At 40.4% G+C, this 18,235-nt stretch overlaps 2 protein-coding genes across 3 annotated transcripts in view; both read right to left on the bottom strand.

Moving 5' to 3' along the window:
- LOC124164951 overlaps window positions 1-5,256 on the bottom strand; it is a 40,752-nt gene extending 35,496 nt beyond the window's left edge. Inside the window, exons 1-2 of the mRNA XM_046542189.1 lie at window positions 5,045-5,256; window positions 2,768-2,856 (exon numbers count right to left, since the gene is read on the bottom strand). Of these exons, the coding sequence (XP_046398145.1) occupies window positions 2,768-2,856; window positions 5,045-5,074 (119 nt within the window). The 5' untranslated portion in view covers window positions 5,075-5,256. The remainder of the gene's footprint in view (window positions 1-2,767; window positions 2,857-5,044) is intronic.
- A 9,231-nt stretch (window positions 5,257-14,487) lies between these two features.
- The window catches only part of LOC124164900, a 208,959-nt gene continuing 205,211 nt past the window's right edge, over window positions 14,488-18,235 (bottom strand). For both annotated transcript variants that reach the window (XM_046542128.1, XM_046542127.1), the window contains one exon: window positions 14,488-17,890. In XM_046542128.1, coding sequence (XP_046398084.1) covers window positions 16,472-17,890 — 1,419 coding nt within the window. In that variant the 3' untranslated portion in view covers window positions 14,488-16,471. The remainder of the gene's footprint in view (window positions 17,891-18,235) is intronic.

Consider the following 18,235-nt stretch of genomic DNA (forward strand, 5'->3'; position numbering starts at 1 on the left):
GTATTCTACCAATTGAATGAGGTTTCCATGCTGTGCTTAAGAAGGATTATCACAGCCTCCCCTTCCTTCATGAGCTTCCCTCATCAATTCTCAATAAGGCCTACTCCAGTGGCGCAGCGAGGGGGGGGGGGGGGAGTTTTGGGGGATAAAACCCCCCCCCCCAAGAGGTCAGAGAAACTTTTTAAGTTTAATCCATCTTACTTATTTGGGTCAGTATTACTTATAGAATAGTGTTAAGACTTATCAAATATCCCTCAGAAAGCGGTAAAACTCGCCATTTTGAACCATTATTCTTAAAATATTTTCTGGAGGAGGGCCCCGCAACTCCTACTTACCCTGATGGGTATTCAATAACCCCACACCCGTAGGTATTGGTTACCCTACAATCCCCCCTAGCCTTAATTCCTAGCTCTGCGCCCCTGGCCTACTCCACTTCATTCTATCCAAAAATCCTATGCTCTTCCTTCCTCTCCCTCGTTTATAGCTCTCGCAAAAGATATTGTCGCTGCGCAATGGGCAATCTTGGGGTTTGGGCCACCGAACTCTTAAAATGCTTGTGTGAACGGTAGAGAAAGGCTGTTTTGTGTGGAGCGGCAAACCCTTTGTAAACGCTACCGACACTCCCGCATCTGGGTGAGGGGTGACTCACCACTATCTTCTAGCTCGGTCTCTCGCGGTAATGGCACACAGCCTGAACTTCTTCCATAGTTTTAAGGGTTTTAAGGGTAGGTCCACGCAAAGGATGGTTTCCTCACTTTCCTCCTAGCCTTGCGTGTATGTGCTTCGGGCCAGTCTTGTGTGTTTCGGTGTGTCCTTGGGACCATTTGAATGTCGCTCACAACAGCCATTTCGGAATTCCAACTTTTTGCTTTAGTAGCTTGGTTCCCCTGCCATTTCCCCTACCCTCTCCTTCCACTACTACCTTCTCTCCCTCTCGCGCAGGACTACGCCAGGTTCTTTTGCGAGAGTTATACCCAAGGGGGCTGCTTAGATGATTTCCAATACCATCCCATTGTGGGCTGCTTTCTGTTGTCACTTGGTCACAATTTAATCGGCTTTCAAAAATTTCCGCAGTGATGATGAGTGCAATACGATCCAATTTTTTTACAATATTTTGCTGTATTATATTTGTAATTTCGAGGAATAGCACTGAAAAGTAATGAATTTGAAAGCTCACGATAACATGTGTTTAAGTTTCGGTTAATGTCCATAGCTATACCTTATTTCCCCGTGAAACTCGGATCAATTTGTCCGTAAGCGACACGAGTGGCGACTTTTGTAAACCCATTTGAATGCGCGATGGGCGACAACACATTTAGAGGGCGACTTGAGGATCATCTATTGTAATATTCGCGGCTATACCCAACATTCTATCCTCTAACCCTATTTTCAACAACCCCTCCCCGCTAAGTACTCTCTCCATCCATACCTTTTGTCTCCTCCGCATCTCATCTAGAAGCTGCCTGTCCTCACCCACCATATCCAGCACTTAGGTCTCTCTCCTCCTCTTAGTCCACCTCAACTTCTCCATTCTTCTCCACACCCACATCTTGAACGGCCCCATTCTTCTCTCGTCCTCCTAAAGTGTACACGTTTCCGCAACGTCTAGCGCTACACTCCAGAACAGACTTTTCTTTTAACTCTATCATAACGATCCTCTCACAAACTAATAGAATATATAAATCTGGAATAAGTAATTGTTTTCATGAGCGCAAAACAAGAGAAACAATTATTCGCGTCGAGTTTATTAATCCCGACTAATTAATACAAAAATTCAAATACAAGATTGAAAAGTAAAGCAAACGAGGACAAATGGTAAACATTTCCTGAATATTACGCGAATTATTTTTGGGATTGACCGTGGCCAATATTCCACTATCCCATTTGACCACTTCCGTGTCATCAATAGGTATAGCCACAGACAAAAAATTGCAAAATTCTTTAAATATTAGTTGAGAGTGATTTCGCAAGCCTCAGGTGGAGACGTCACTGTAGGCAGGGGCGCAGCTAGGAATTAAGGCTGGGGGGGGGGGGGGGGGGTTAAGGTGCAACTGATACCGGGGTGTGTGGGGGTATGGAATACTCACCAGGATAAGCGGTAGGTACGACATTAATAAATTGCGGAATTAGATAAATGGTTCAAAATGGTGAGTTTTACGGCTTTTTGAGGGAGATTTTATTAATCCTTACACTTTTCCATTATTAATATCAATCAAATTAAGTAAAATGGATTAAACTTAAAAATTTCTCTGAGATCTGGGGGGGGGTTTTCTCCCCCAAAACCCCCCCCCTCGCTGCGCCACTGACCTTAGGTATCATTAGGAGGGCCCGGCAGCGAGGAGATACCAGTAAAGGGCTCTTCCAAATGCTCCAAGATTCAATCCGAGTCCTCGGCGATACGGCGCGCCGCCGCGGCGGTCCCAGCACATTGCGACCTTACCATATTTGAACTGTCGCAGCACAATTTCACTTTTATGACATAAACACATAAAATACATTTACTCGTGGTATCTTATAATAATTTTGATCGCTCTTTTATCATGACAAATGACTATTAAAAAAATACGCTACGACGCTATCAGGTAATGACTTGCCAAAAACTACAGCGTCGAAGCTTTTCTGCTATAGGAGATTAATCAAAAGATATCTAAAATGATCATTACAATTTCATACCCATCAGTTTTCACCGTCTTACCAAAGTCATATTAGATTGTGTAAATAAAGTAATTCGAATGAAATAAGAAGAGATCAATGATGTACCGCACACCTGGGATTAAGTAGATCCAACTCCGAAGATGATATTTCTTCACTCGTGGCTGAGTCAACACTTGTTGAACTAGAGTTATCTAGATGTTCCTAGAAAGAAAATAGGAAACATGTAAAAATAAGATAAATTATGGAAAAATTTGATGTATCGTAATTCAGAGCAGCACGGAGTCCACCCCAAGGAAGAGAGGCACACTTGGTCAGGGGAATGGGAAAAAAAAATTACAAGACTTGTTTTCGAAAAAATCAAATATTTTAGCACTAAATGGTTTTCTTCAATGAATAGTTCGGTACTTATGAGCGAGGTAAATCACCAGCCGAAATTCATTTTCACACGCTTACTGTTCACTTTTCAATTAACTTTTGCATCTCTCCTTGTACATATCTTGTCGTGATAGCATTGCTTTTATGGAATATTTTAATGATTCAAGCTTTCAATAGGGTGGTCTCCTATTATTTTTTATTGCCTAAATCGAAAGATTGTTACTCCTGGAGTACGTATTTTACGCTTTTAGATTTTTAATTGACGATAGCTATTTTTCGCGATTAAATGAAAAGTGAAAAATTTCAAGCGCGCGAAAACGGTCCATTCCCATTCGTCTAAACCGGTATTTCTAAAACCAAATAATGTGTATATTATGAATACACTAATGGTGGGTAACAAATCGCAATTGATGCCTTTTGTTTTCTTTGATGAATGAAACTACCCTATTGGGTAACGTAATAGACAACTATTCATATTTTGAAAAAAAAAAACTTCCCAATTTCGTTTTCAACAGAAATCCCTCCTGCACCTATGCTCATGAACCTTTCAAAACCAAAAATAAAAACCAACTTCAATTACTTAAACCCGAAAGAATTATACTGATCATGAGAAGTCACTGACACGATGGTCAAGTGGAAATTATCTTTGCGGGACAGGTGGATGGGAAGAACAGCAGAGATAGACCACGGATGAGGTATACGTGATGAAGGATCTAAAGTAGAAGCATTCATAGGAGTTGATGGAATAAAAAAATTGCTTTTCCCAAGTGGTGATTTATTATGTCCGACTATGGTTTCATTACAGCGTAACATTTTCTAGTTCAAAAATCTTTCGTAGTTATATCATTTTCAATTTTTTACTGTGTAACATTTTCAAATTCTTTGAAATATGTTAAAGTTCAACAATCTTTCGTAAAAATTTGTTTTAAAATGTTACACAGTAAAAAATTACTGTAATCATTATTATTATTAATTTACTATTATTCATTTTTTATTTATCTCAGTTACCCCCTAAAACAGCACAGTGAGGCCTTTACATCGGGAGTTTAAACAATCAATAACGGACGATCACATACATCCATGTCCTGTAAGGGGCAACCTATCCAGGCAGGACTCGACCCGCGCCTATCCGACTTATTCCCGCCGCCTCCGAGGCTGACAAATATTAATAACAGGGGCATTCAGTTAGTAATAAAAGATCGATGAGAGTTTTTAGCGGAGGGCTGTGTTTAACCAATCTTTGGATTGATGACTTATGATGATGATTAGAAGTCACAGAAATTCTAGCTACAAGAAAAGAGGGAATGCCATAGCCAAAGCGAGCGGGGAGCATATCAAGGGGCTCAAATCCCCCAAATTTTTTGAAGAGAGTATGCCCCCCTCAATTTGAACCTTAACCTCTGAAGACCTTACGAGGAGAATGGGTAGAACAATGAGAGCATAGGCGTGGATAACAAAGTAGTTGAAATGAAATTATCGTACTAAATATCTTCATATCGTTGTGAAACATTATTGCCCGCGGAGTCACGTTACGGGTATAAAAAAAGAAAGTACTCAATTTATATGAAATATTCTTTCACTTAAGATCCGTGATTTCCAAAAATATGAAATCTTAGATGAATACTTTCCCGAGAATAGAGAGTATAGTACTCAGTTTTCGCAAGCAGGCCCTTGACGCTTGAAATTTATCATTTCCTGACGCCCTTGACGTCAGGAAATGATAAATTTAAGTTCTCAAATCTTAACAGAATATCAACACAAACTTTCGTCGAAGCATGTAAGCGTGAATGAAAGCCCTCGAATTCTGTTATTCATGTGATGAAAAAAGTCTTGGACAGTAATCATATCGAGGCACATCGTGCAATCTGTGGTAATTTTCACCGTATAAATGACGGCAGGTAGTGTATTTATGAGATAAAGCGTAGGAAGTTTAAGGATTGAAATATATCCATGAAGCTGAATTTAACAAGGGAGGTAAACAAAAATTATAATAAAGTGAATATAACATCCTTACCTTTTCATTGTGTTCACAAGTTTTTCGCATTATAGTCTTTCAGTCATGAAGAATATTAATGTAGCTTGATTGATATCATAAGGCGTTAATTCTCTGCACGCACGCCGTTCGACATCGCATGATTATCCAAACATTTTTAAGTTCCTGAAGTTTTAAACCGGTTTACGATGAAAACATAAATAACATTGTGAGAATGGAAAGTAAATAAAATGTTTTAAAATATTATCTACGACAACAATCGCCTTGACAACCATTTTCTCTCCATTCATTTTCCCACTGCCTTGTGTCTTGAGGCAGCACATGGCCTCCTTTAGTACCTGAATATGTAGTATGGTATAGTAACATTACATGGTATGAAAAGAGGCAATGGAAAAAAATAGGGTGGTTTACCCAAATCTGAAATATCTATTACTTCGGCAGAAGGAAGGGAAGAAGAAGCTACGACGAAAAAAACGTTTTCCCATTCAGCCATTTTCGCGTAAATTAAATGCAAGACGATGCTTAAGTTGTCCCTAGTTTTTTTAGTTGGTGACGTCATTAGAGATCATTTTCTCGCTCTGGAAGGGCCACTTATCAAGAGAAGGTATGATTCACAAGAGTGTGAACAACAACGAACCGTACGCGGACCGCGAGTAAGGCCGTGGAGTAGATGAAAACCTGTGTGTCGTTCGGCATGAGTTTTTGACGTCTTCAACTTTTCCTTGAAAAGATTAAAGACTGTAGGTTTTTTGGTCAGGAATAGCTTGAGAAGTTAGAGAGGAATCTAAAATCGGTAAAATATGAGTCTCTTCATGTTTCAAACTCATATTCGGCAGTAATAAAAAGCGAGCCAATTTTATGCGCGTTTTCTTATTCCCAGAAATGATGCGTCTATTTTCCGCGGATATCGTCAGTGAATTTTCAAGGGTTTTAGGAGATGGATCCGAGAAACAAAGAGTAATTTATTTTAACATAAAGTTAAAAATATGCTCTTTTAAATACGTCTAATCGACGAGCGACCACAAATATAGTACTTCCGTGCTAATTTTCTGGAAACTACATTGGAAAAGTTATATGTTATGCAGGTTCTTTTAGAGAGACTTGACTGAAACAACTAAGACCAGAATATGCTAGGTAAATGCTAGAATGCTAAATTGATTGTGGAATATGTACGCTCGTTTGACGAGAAAGAGTTGTGATGCTTATTATACCATAAAAATCACGATAAAAAAAACAACGTTATCAGTTAACTGATTCCAAGTCAAAGCAAATAACTGAATTTTTTGGGATTTTTGCAAATTAAAGTCGAATCACGTACCCTAATTATCGCGACAATGGGGCCACGGTTGCATCAAGTAGCTGGGGGACGGAGAAGCGATTCCCAAGATAGCATAAATAAAGAATTCGCTATTGGACGTATGGAGACAGAAAGAGCTATAGATAGTCAGGATATTCGAAGCTTGATTCCTATCCAGCTTCATGTAGGTTTTAATGCATAGTAGATCGGTCGATGCACACATTGATAAGGCAATAGACTACAGGACGGAGAGGTTAAATAGTTCATTCATCTAGAGAACGAAAAAAGGCCACAGCATAAATCACCATTGCAAAAAATACGATGAAAAAAATGATATTTCGTTGGACAGTCAAGCCACTAATTGTTAGTTTTTCCTTTTTTGCTTAAAATTACGGAATAAAATGTCAATTAGTACATAATAAATGGTCTCTTTACACAACGCATGCAAGTTTTTGATCATGTCTATTAGGCCCAGGGAATGATTGGTGCATACTTAGAGAGAGCGGCTCAATCCTTGCCACATGATTGCATGTGCAATAGTGGTAGACCTACAATATATCTGAGGACAAGTTGAAGGAAAACTATAACTTACTCCCTGCCATTCACCCCTGAGGTGGCACCCAGGGTATCATGTAGATGAAAAGATAAAGAAGCGTACGAAACACAAACTAGCTCTTAATAAGAAGTAGGTACCAGTGGCGCAGCGAGGGGGGGATTTTGGGGGAAAACCCCCCCCCCCCCCCAGAGCTCAGAGAAATTTTTAAGTTTAATCCATTTTACTTATTTGGATCAGTATTAATTATAGAATAGTGTTAGGATTCATCAAATATACCTTATAAATCCGTAAAACTCGCCATTTTGAACCATTATTCTCAAACATTTTCTGGAGGAGGGCCCCCGCAACCCCTGCTTACCCTGGTGGGTATGCAATACCTCAAAACCTGTAAGTATTAGTTACCCTAAAACCCCCCCTAGCCCCAATTCCTAGCTGCGCCCCTGGTAGGTACGAACTGTATCGGCTAGGCTCCACCATCCACTGGCAAAAACTACGAATAACTGGCCAAGTCAACAAGTTTCTGCTGATTTCACTAAGACCTTGGCGAACGGTGCTTAGGGGTCAAGGGGATCAAACCCCGAATGAATGGATGATAGGGTATTGAGTGTACGACCTCCAACAGAACCCTCCTCCCCCTAATTGTGAACACTTTCTCCCAATGAACCCTTCCGATACGTTTTTCAGCTGCTGCTGCTGCTGATATCTAATGGTTACCGATCAGATATTAACAGTAACTATCATGGGCGTACCCAGGGAGGGGCAGCTGCCCCTCCCCCCCCCCCAGAAGCAAAAATCGTAAAAGTCTTTAAGCAAAATGAGTACTGAATTGAAACGAAAGCATTCAAAAAAATGTCTTCAAACCCACGAAAAATTATATGCATTAGTATGAGTAACTAGAATAAAACTATTTTTTCAAGGAAATAATCTCATAAACTAATGTCACAACTTCATGTGCCCCCGCTAGACCCGGGGTTGCCCCCCCCCCCCCCCCCACCTAGTTATGATCCTGGGTACGCCCTTGGTAGCTATGGTTAAATGTGGAACGAAAATTAACAACTATATCAAGCAAAAACTATTTTTTTTAAATGAGTGATTCGGTCATTTTAGGCCACTTAAGGCCATTTTACAAGGGGCACGTGCGTAATTGCGCAATGTAACGTGAGTACGAAGGCGCAGTCAACACTGTGTCGTTCAAAGCGGTAAATTGGTAGAACGCATGGACGTGATATGGAAAAATAGCGCCTTTACTAATTTTGTTCTTGCATCCGCGCAATTTCACGCTATAACGAGACATGAACGCAGTTCTATCCAGCACAATCACGTGTTCCGTATGAAACGGTCTTTATACTAGCAGCGCCGTGCCAAGGGGAAGACCAATAGGTAGTAGAAAATAATTTCATAGAAACTTGGGTCCTCATTTTAGAACATTTCATCCAGAGAACTACGATTGAATAAAGGCAAGTCTCCCCATTTGGAACAGCCAGTGGCGCAGCGAGGGGGGGTTTTAGGGGATAATACCCCCCCAGAGCTCAGAGAAATTTTTAAGTTTAATCCATTTTACTTAATTGGATCGATATTACCAATAGAATAGTGTAAGGTTTAAAATAAATTATCCCTCAGAAAGACGTAAAACTCACAATTTCGAACCATTTATTTTAAATTTCCGAAATTTATCAATCTCGCACCTACCATTTATCCTGGTGGGTATTCCAAACCCCCACATACCCCGGTATTAGTTGGACCTAACCACCCGCCCCCCACAGCCTTAATTCCTAGCTGCGCCCCTGGTGATCACCACGCCTCGAGGCCAAAACATGCCACAAGTGTGTTTTTTTGTGACATACGTCTTTCAGAAACACGTTAGTTATAAATATTGATATATTATTGATACTAATTACGACAGTATTACGTGAAGGACTACTGATTATCATTTCCCTTTCTGATCATTATTTTGAAAAGCTTAATGCGGAAGATAACGAAACCACAGCTGGAGTGCCCACATTTTAATCCATTTTACTTAATTGGATCAGTATTACTTATAGCATAGTGTTAGGATTAATCAAATATCCCTCAGAAAGCCGTAAAACTCGCCATTTTGAACCATTATTCTTAAATTTTGTCTGGAGGAGGGTCCTCGCGACTCCTGTTTACCCTGGCGGGTATGCAATACCCCACACCCCTAAGTATTACTTGCTCTTTAAACCCCCCCTAGCCTTAATTCTTAGCTGCGCCCCTGGGAACAGCCACGGAGGTTTAACGCATTTATCACAATACAACTGAAAATATACGCGCATTGATAGATTGGTTGTAGTTACAGCAAGTTAGTGATATGTCTTTATACAATGCTTTACAAAATAGGAGGTACTTACTTAATATGAGATGCCATCGACTCCTTCCCACATCATCAGCTACAGAATGCTTGGGTCGCGGCATACTTCCGTGACCATTGGTCACTGGACAGGGCTTTCATACCTGACTGTACCTGGCGTGACTGGACGTGAGTTACCCCAGTACATTCCATCCGCTAATCTTAATTCAGATTGGGCTCATGCTCCTGTTTGACTCCAGCTTCGGTCGCTAGGTCGCGTCCACCTCCGTCCTCGTCGGCTCTTGGTGGCATACGAGTGAAGGATGCAGGTCGCTTTATGTGCCAACCTCACAAGTTTTCACGACCCTGCCCCCAACAGTTAAGTGGGACTCCTGGGTTTGTACATAATTTTGAAAACGATAGTACCAAGGGGACTATGCACTATGCGTGGGAAGAACCTCGGCCCATTTAATTTAAACGAGAAAGCTTTAGGGGGGGGGGGGGGGAGGTCATGACCACCACCCCGTAATTTAGTTCTTCAAGTCCGTTTTACTCGGGGCACGCACTTGCACAATCTGACGTGTGTACGAAGGCGCAGTCAAAATTGTGACGCGTAAAGCGGCGAATTTCTAAAACACATGCGAGAATGCGTGGACATGAGATGGAAAATAGCCCCCGTTCTAATTTCGTTCATGCATTCGCGCAATTCACGCCATTTTAGAAATTAATGCTGTTCTAACCTGCGCGATTCCGTGTCCCGTGCAAAACGTCCTTAATATGCTGCGATAACAATCTCTTCCGCGGGACTCAAGCCTTGAAATTCGGAAATAATATCGCACCCTGGATTCGAATAGCGTTCGTTCACGCGGCGCCCGAGCCAATTAAATAAGTCGGTCGAACAAGAGTAAGCCCCAAAACCGAATCTTACCAAAAATATTTCATTTCTATTAGTTTCACATGTTTTGTACCCTAGTGAAGTAGGGTATATGCAAACAAATGCATGTCCACAAGTCCCAAACGTGAGAGAAGTTTGAGCTGTATTTATAGAATATCGTAGCACTCCCTTCTGTAAAAACGCCCCTCACTCCCGGGGGTATTCGATACTCACCGGACCCAGGTAGTGACCAGAACCCCGGGCTTAACCAGAATCAAAACTGGGGGGGGGGCAAAACTAGCGGTGGTCGTGCAAGTTGTAACTTTTTTGCCCAGAAAAGGTCAATGAAACCAAAATTTTAAGGAAATTATTATAGCAATTTATTTATTTGTTTTTATAATTATTTGCTTGAAAAATGATTTATATTTTATTTCCATGTCTTATGCTAATATCATTTTTCTTCTAAAGGAAAATTTGTCCATAACCTTAGTTTTGAACTAAATTTATTTTCGCTTCTATGGGGAGGCAGTTGCACCTGCTGGGTTTTCCTCTGCTGCTGTGGGTATTTTTGGCCACTAAGGAAATGGTTGGTAATTCAATTTGAAGATTTATCAAAATCTTTTACATTAATTGTTAACTCACTATCTTCTATACATATTGAATGACTTTACATTATGAAATTGGTTGCCAGGACCAAATGTAGTATGTGCTGCCTGTTGAACCAGGAGCAGCATGTGATAATAATTCTTGCTTGAGGGTTAGTGGGACGTAGGGAAGCACATCAGAGTGTTAGAAGAGGCCAGGGAAGATGCCAACTTACAAAAAATATTGAGGGGCCCAAACCGGCGATCTTGCCCCAAGAACTTTTATAAGAAGTGAGTTTTAAGTTTTTTAAGCATTTTAGAAGAGTCATACGATCAACATTAGAACCCTGATAACTTGAATCTCAATATCTGGACACTCCGGGGAAAATCGACAAGTCTGACAATTTTTTTCTTCACAGCCATAATGAATTTTTGAGGGGGCTCGGGTCCCCTCGGGCCCTATAGAGTCGGCACCACTGGAAGAGGCATTCCATGACTTACTGAGGATGGTTTCCATGAACAGGAAGGAGTGGATGGGAGCATAAGTTGAGGCTTGCAGTCTTCCTCTTTTGGCTGGATAGCAAAGCTTCCTTCAGAATTGTGAGGTCCAATTTTGGGATGCCTCGATCTTCAGTGCACCGCATGGTGCACCAGATGATGCGACAGGTCCTCCCAGTGTCTGGGAGGGTAACCTTAAGGCAATAGGGTAGTTTCCTTCATCAAAGAAAACGAAAGGCATTGATTGCGATTTGTTACCCACCATTAGTGTATTCATAATATACAAATTATTTGGTTTTGGAAATACCGGTTTAGACGAATGGCAAGGGTCAATTTTATCCTCATTTGAAAAAGGCCAGATTGGCGCCCATGCAATGCCACTCCACGTGACGTCACAGGGACCTAGTTTCTATACGAGTAGATAGGAATTTTACATCATCTGAGGTTACCAATGCATGCATGAGGCACAGAGCTCAGGGAAACATCTCTTAATAACCACCTATTAAAACTGGCTAAGGTCGGAAAGTTTTCCTCGTTTGATAAGGTATTAATAATCTTTATTTAAGCCAAGCACTACTAGCTAGCATGGTTCTCTGCTACCTGCTAGCATCCTGCGTCGTATCAGCGCTCAGAGCATCGCCCCAAGGTCACCTCACTTGTGGCAGCGGGAACCAGAACGACGTCACACGGGAGTTTTCCCGGCATTCATACTTACCCGTCGCGTCTTCGCGTGCTTGAAAATTTTCACTTTTCATTTAATCGCGAAAAATAGATATCGTCACTTAAAAATCTAAAAGCGTGAAATACGTACTTCAGGAGTAACAATCTTTCGATTTAGGCAATAAAAAAATAATAGGAAACCACCCTATTGGAGCAGGATTTGTCAGGATGTCGCGAAGTGAAGAACTTCGGTGTGTGGTGGGTTCCATTGATGTTCGCAATGTGGAGGTGACGGCATCTGGCCCCAATCGGGCAGATTACTTTATCGTGCGAAAGATCCACAGAGAAAAAATCATTCGCCTTGACCGGGATTCGAACCCGGATCCCCCGATTTCCGGTCGAGTGCTTTAGCCAGTTAAGCTACCGAGGCGTCTTTCTTCCCTGTGGATATTTTCGGACACTACCGGACAAGATGTGGATCTTTCGCACGATTGTGCATTGCGGGTGACTCCCGTAAAAGTTATCACCGCGGCTAGTCCCGGTATAATTTAAACTAGATTACTTTAATCGAAGGCTCCGGTATTCCATAATTTAATTTGTAAATACCCCCTCTTTTGATTATGCCCCATTGAAATAGTCAGCTCCTCATCTACTGTGAAAGTTCCCTCTCCCTCCATTATTCCTATTTATATCATTTATCCTCCTTATTCTCATAACCCATCCTTAAATTCTAAGCCACCAATCCTCTCAGATCATTCCTTCAGGAATATTAAGGAATAAAATGAAATATTGTTCTTCTTTCCAGCTGCATTGAGAAAGTAATGGTATCATGATGCTAATCATTTTTTGAATCAGGGTCATTGGAACAGGCATGAAATGGATTAACTGTAAGGGTTATTTTTATTATATTTTCCTTTTATGACAAAATCTCATGATACTATGGCCCTCTGTGAAACCTCTATTAAAAATGTCAAAGGTGATGCGATTTTTTATCTCTGTGATGCCACTAATAGTTTTTAAAACTGCCACAGACAAAGGTGAAAGCATTGAAATTGCTGCTTTTGACCGCTTCCCAGAGAAAAATATTTCTTTTTCACAGCAATTGCAAAAAGACAGACGAACATTGATAAAGTCTCATATTATTTCATCTTGCAGTATGTGTGGATGCAGGATGACTTGATGGCAAACTTTTTGACCAAAATTTATTTCACTTTACAAGAGAATTCGCTATATGTGCATTGATCAACTTAATTTTTTGCTTTTTGTTATCCTTGAATTGTTGTTGTTGTTGAGATATACTGATGCAGTGTTGAACTAGAACAGGTGAATACGTATGTGTTTTCTTATCCTTCTATATACCTATAGTAGTCGTACTAACTTGTATGAAAAGTGGATTGTGAGGAAGATATACATTTTACTAGAATACACCAGCTTACGCGATTTTAAAATACATATATGCTAATACTAATATAATTTAAAAATTTGTGAGGAATGTTGTTGTAGCCATTTCTTAGAGGGATAGAGATAATTATTTTACCTACATTTAGTGGCAATAGTGTGTTAAGGGGGTGTGTGTTAAAATTATGCCCTCTTAAAATATATATTTATAGACGTAAGAAAATAATATGAGGCAAAATCAGTGCTGTAGTTGGATAAAAAATTTATGCGGTACTCACCAAAAATTCGAACAGCTGAACATCTATTATACATCCGGCCGTGAAGGTATTTTAACCGGTACACTTATAACGAGTTTGGATTTTAGGAGGTACGCCATACTGGCCCAACTATGGCACTGGGCAAAATATAATAAGTACATACCTTCTTACAAAGAACATTTTCTATCTTAGTTTATGTAGGAATTCAGTAATTTATACATTTATTTTGCCCATTTATACAAATTGGGGGCGTGAAAAAAAAAATCGAATACCTTCATTACTCGGCGCACATCACTATAGACAAGCTTTCCTAAACCGCTAGGACTAAACACTAGGGGCAGATTTCGTCACTTAAGGGTTCACCATTTAAATGTTTCAGAAATGGTGCTAATGGCATCATGCCTTCATAGTGAGTTATATCTTTTAATTCAAGATTTCTTGGAAAATGAAGTTTTTTCGATTAAGAAAAGTGTTAAAGCTAGTTTAAAACCCTCTTCTTAATACCCTGTTTTTCAAAAATTTTCCCCCCTATTTTGGACCCCCCAGAACAAAAATCCTGGTGACACCACTGGCCCTGATAACGTGTGATTACTCATTATTAAATTTTAATCGTGTAATAAATAATATTACCCAATTGCAAAGCTCAAGAAGACTTAATTGAGACATGCACATTCTCTGCAAACCATAATTCATATTTGATTTCTAATGTTAATATCATGTAAAGGTCCATCCGCTGGGTCTTGTCCATTACTCTGGCCATCTGTTAGCAGTTCTTCTATTACATGCTATTTATTTCACTCCCGTTTTTGCTGGAATTTGGACTTTAAAAAAAGTGGACCCATGTTTTGGAGGAGTTAAAAATCCACATTATTCTACAATGGTGTAGATGGTGTTCCACAGTTAAACCTCAACTTTTGAAACTCACTTACTAATTTATTATCCAGTCAGTTTTTAGCAATTGAGTTTTTTGAAAATTTTGAGTTGGCAATTTTAAAGGGATGGTTTCTTCATCTATTATTAAAAATATTGGACATATTTTCTTTGTAGCCACTTTATTACATTACAAATGGACATACACATTCCATGATGAGTATTGGATGGATGTCTTCAAACGAAATGAGTATTCACAAATCACTTACAGCGGAGAAATTATGAATTACAAAAACATGAATATATATGTATCCTGTTTAGTAAGTATACTTACTATAGGAGATCACAGTTGAGAAGAAAAGCTATAAAAAAAGGTAAAACAAGCACAACATGGTACAATTTCGCCCAGCAAGATAATTTGAAAAAATTACAATTTTCATGGGCTAAGAGTCACAAAATTATTTTGGGTTTAAACTTCACCAAATCCCAAACCCAGTGATTATTAATTATTTACTGATCACCAACTACCAAGTCCATAGTATGTGAGTTGAGGGTATGACCAATTAGGAAAAATTGAAATATACTATCAGCAGTCATTAAACAAGTATCTACTAGGTAGTTCATATGTTCATCAATAAAAATTTTCAGAACAAATTCTTCATTTTGTACGACGTATGAGAATGGTGTTGTAGGTGTTAAGTCATTAATAGCCACCAAAATTGAGATTACTATTACTGCTGGTTGTGTTAAATGTTCTCTTGTGTTGCATTTAGCATGTCTGCCCATGCATCAACCAGATTGAAATTACCATTGGAACAAAAGTGACAGCAATAAAATCCATTCTAGATTATACATTCAAGAGTATTTTCCTTTCCTCGACAAAATATACTGATTTGATCCCTCAGTATTTGAAGTGCATTCACCAACGTGGTCACTTATCCATCACTATAGAAATTTACTTACATACCTAGCTATTCCATCACAGTTAAGAGTGAAGTGGTGGGCATTAGAACTGAAGATATTAGTCATTGCCCCTAGAATCATATTTCACATATTGAATGGCATACATATTTTTTCTGGTGAAATATGAGAATGTATGTTCATTGATTTTCCATTGATAAAAATTCTACATATTTAACTCTCAACCATTCAAATCATTACAATGATTGGTTAGCTAAAAATGTTTAAATAATGACTGCAAGGAAAGGACACGATAAAAACAAGCATTAAGCAAAGTTTCAAATGAAAAATGATCACCTGAGTTTAAGGTCAAAATTAAGTACCTTGATGGAGTGATTAGATTCATAGGCAAAATATTTTGCCGTGAATCCACACTACATGATTGTTAAGTTGTCAACAGTGTTAAGTATAAGGAGTTGTTCATATTGTTTGTAATTCATTGAACTTGAAATAAATGCCAACCACACTTTTAAATACAATGCACATATTTACAGGAATTTGGCACACTCTCATGGCAAGAAGTACCTGGGTTTTCATTTTTGTGCAGATACCTAGTTCTCTGTGATTCGACCAATTTTACGGAAACCTCTTTTCTTGGAATGATCCCAGCACAATTAAATGCAGTCTAAGCTTAAAATTTAGTTGTTCCTCAAGAACCAACTGGAAGGGCGACCCCTTCTTTAAAATAATGTATCTATCCAGTACAGGATAACATTTTCAAGCCACTAGTAATGATAATTTTCCAACTCAATCTTTCTACACCTGTAACAGCAAAGATAACATCAATAGAAAACTTGTTGTCTACCTAGTTTTTAAATCCAGTCATGGAATCAGAGGTTTAATGCATCTTCTTATTCCAGCACAAAACCACAGCCTTCCCTTCTTGTGTTAAGATGGTTTCAAGAGTTTCCTTAAATGATTGGACTAACTTAATCCATCTCTGTACTTACTGCCTTAAGCATTCAGTCCATTGAACTCTTTTTTGTAAGTTTATCATAAAATCAAAATGTTTTTGAAGCAGTCTGGTGGTTCCCTATACAACCAATCCTCACTAGGCACAGCCATTCATGTACAGTTACACTGGACATGAGACACAGCGCTGGGAAGGAAGACGAGTGCTTTGGATCGAAAAGATCAAAGCGACGCACATTCAAATGTGTGTTGTCTCTAAATGCACTACACCACATCACTTGGGACCTCGGTAGCCGCCACCTCCTCCCCTTCCCCATACCTGAGTGGTTTCCTTCCGCGGAGCTCCAAGTCGTAGGGCGTCCGCATACGACCTCTCCAACCTCATCAGCCGTGCCATTTCTGCCGATGGAGAAGAGGCTGCCACGGGCCCCATTGGCCAACTACACCTCTCACCTCCACCGTCCACGTGAGTTCGCTGGTGGTTCCCGGTGACGGCAGCTACCAGTAGAGCCTTCCCACCTCCGTGCTTCCCTCTCCTATGGTGACGGCGCTTGACATTAGTCGGAGTCTGACACTCGTCAGCGCTGGCAGAGCTCTCGGGTATAGACGGGGTTGGGGTAGGTGGAGATTCTTCGCTTGCTGGCTTTGCATCTGTTTTGCCGTCGGCCGGCACAGGAGTGCTCCCGCCCTCACGGCGTCGCCTCCCCTCTCCCCTCCTCCTCCTGCCGCTTCCACCCACTCGAGGCTCCACTTCATCACGGTTGGCCTTGCGGTATGGCGTCAACTTCACCTTCTCTCCCTCCTTGATTTCCTCCAACTTCCCTTCCTCCTCCTGCTTCGCTGGGCTAGCTTCCTCGGCTGGTGCAGCTGCTGGTTTTGGTTCCACCGATGGAGTTGCCTGCGCTGAGGTTTCTGTTGTTGCGCTTTTGACCGTGCCATCAATGACGACATCATCAAGATGCGCACTCTCTCTCGCCTCCATCAAAGTCCTCTTGAGCACGGCAAATATTTCCCTGAACATCTGCCGTCTGTTTTCTGGAGTATCGGTTGCATGCTTGTCTCCAGGGACACCATTTGTGGCATCCTTTCCATCACCCACCTCTCCCGCAGGATGGTTCTTGACAAAACGGCTCTTTGTGGGTGGTAGGGCTTCATCGTAAATGCTAACATGACAGTCTTCACCTTCGGTGATCTTACATAGCAGTGTACCACGTCTAGCGTTTTCTTCCTCTTCCTTATCACTAGCTTTCTCAGCCTCTGCTGGCTTTGCTTTGGGTTGGGAAGAGAATTCCTTATGATGACAGGCACCGTGACAAGGAGCCATGTGTGTGAATTCATCAGTCTGTGTGGATCTGTGCACTCCTCCGATCGGGTCATCCGAAAATCCAGAAGAAGCTGTCTCAGCCTCATAGAAATGAAGTGAGTCGTGGTTAGCCGAGCTTGCACGAGTGCTCACTTTGGTGTTAGAAACAGAGAGAGTTTCCTGAGTTGTCTGCGATTCGTTAACTCTTTTCTTTTCTTCTTCAGTTGCACTCTCTTCTTTGTGGTTGAAGCTTGCTTTCAATTCCTTGTCTAGACTGATTCCGCCAGCAGTTGGTCCCCCTTGATCAACATCATCCACTTCATAATCTTCTTCCAAATCGTCTTCCTCAGGTAAAAGGAGGGAAGGTGGTCCAGAGAAATCACCAGACATCTGAAGGGAGAAACATTATCATAGTTAAGGAGTAATAATTTTGCATCAATAGGAGCTGTTAAAAGTATCAATGTTTTGATGGCATGAATTAATTCTCGGCATATGAGTAAACCCTTGTATCATACTATAAAGCTTGAATGAAATCATTAATGAGAAATGCCCAGTGAAATGTTATGAACTATGACTGATGATGTTCATGCTTGTCTGTTGAGCAATTGCAAATGAAGGCCTGACCACAGCATATCATAAGCCAAGGAAATGGAATGATAATCAGCCAGGTTATAATCCGATGTCTTTGTAGCTTTAAATGCATAATTCAAGAATAAGGCCAGGGTCAAAAAAATT

This window comes from Ischnura elegans, chromosome 9 (assembly GCF_921293095.1).
Source record: "Ischnura elegans chromosome 9, ioIscEleg1.1, whole genome shotgun sequence".
NCBI lineage: Eukaryota > Metazoa > Arthropoda > Insecta > Odonata > Coenagrionidae > Ischnura > Ischnura elegans.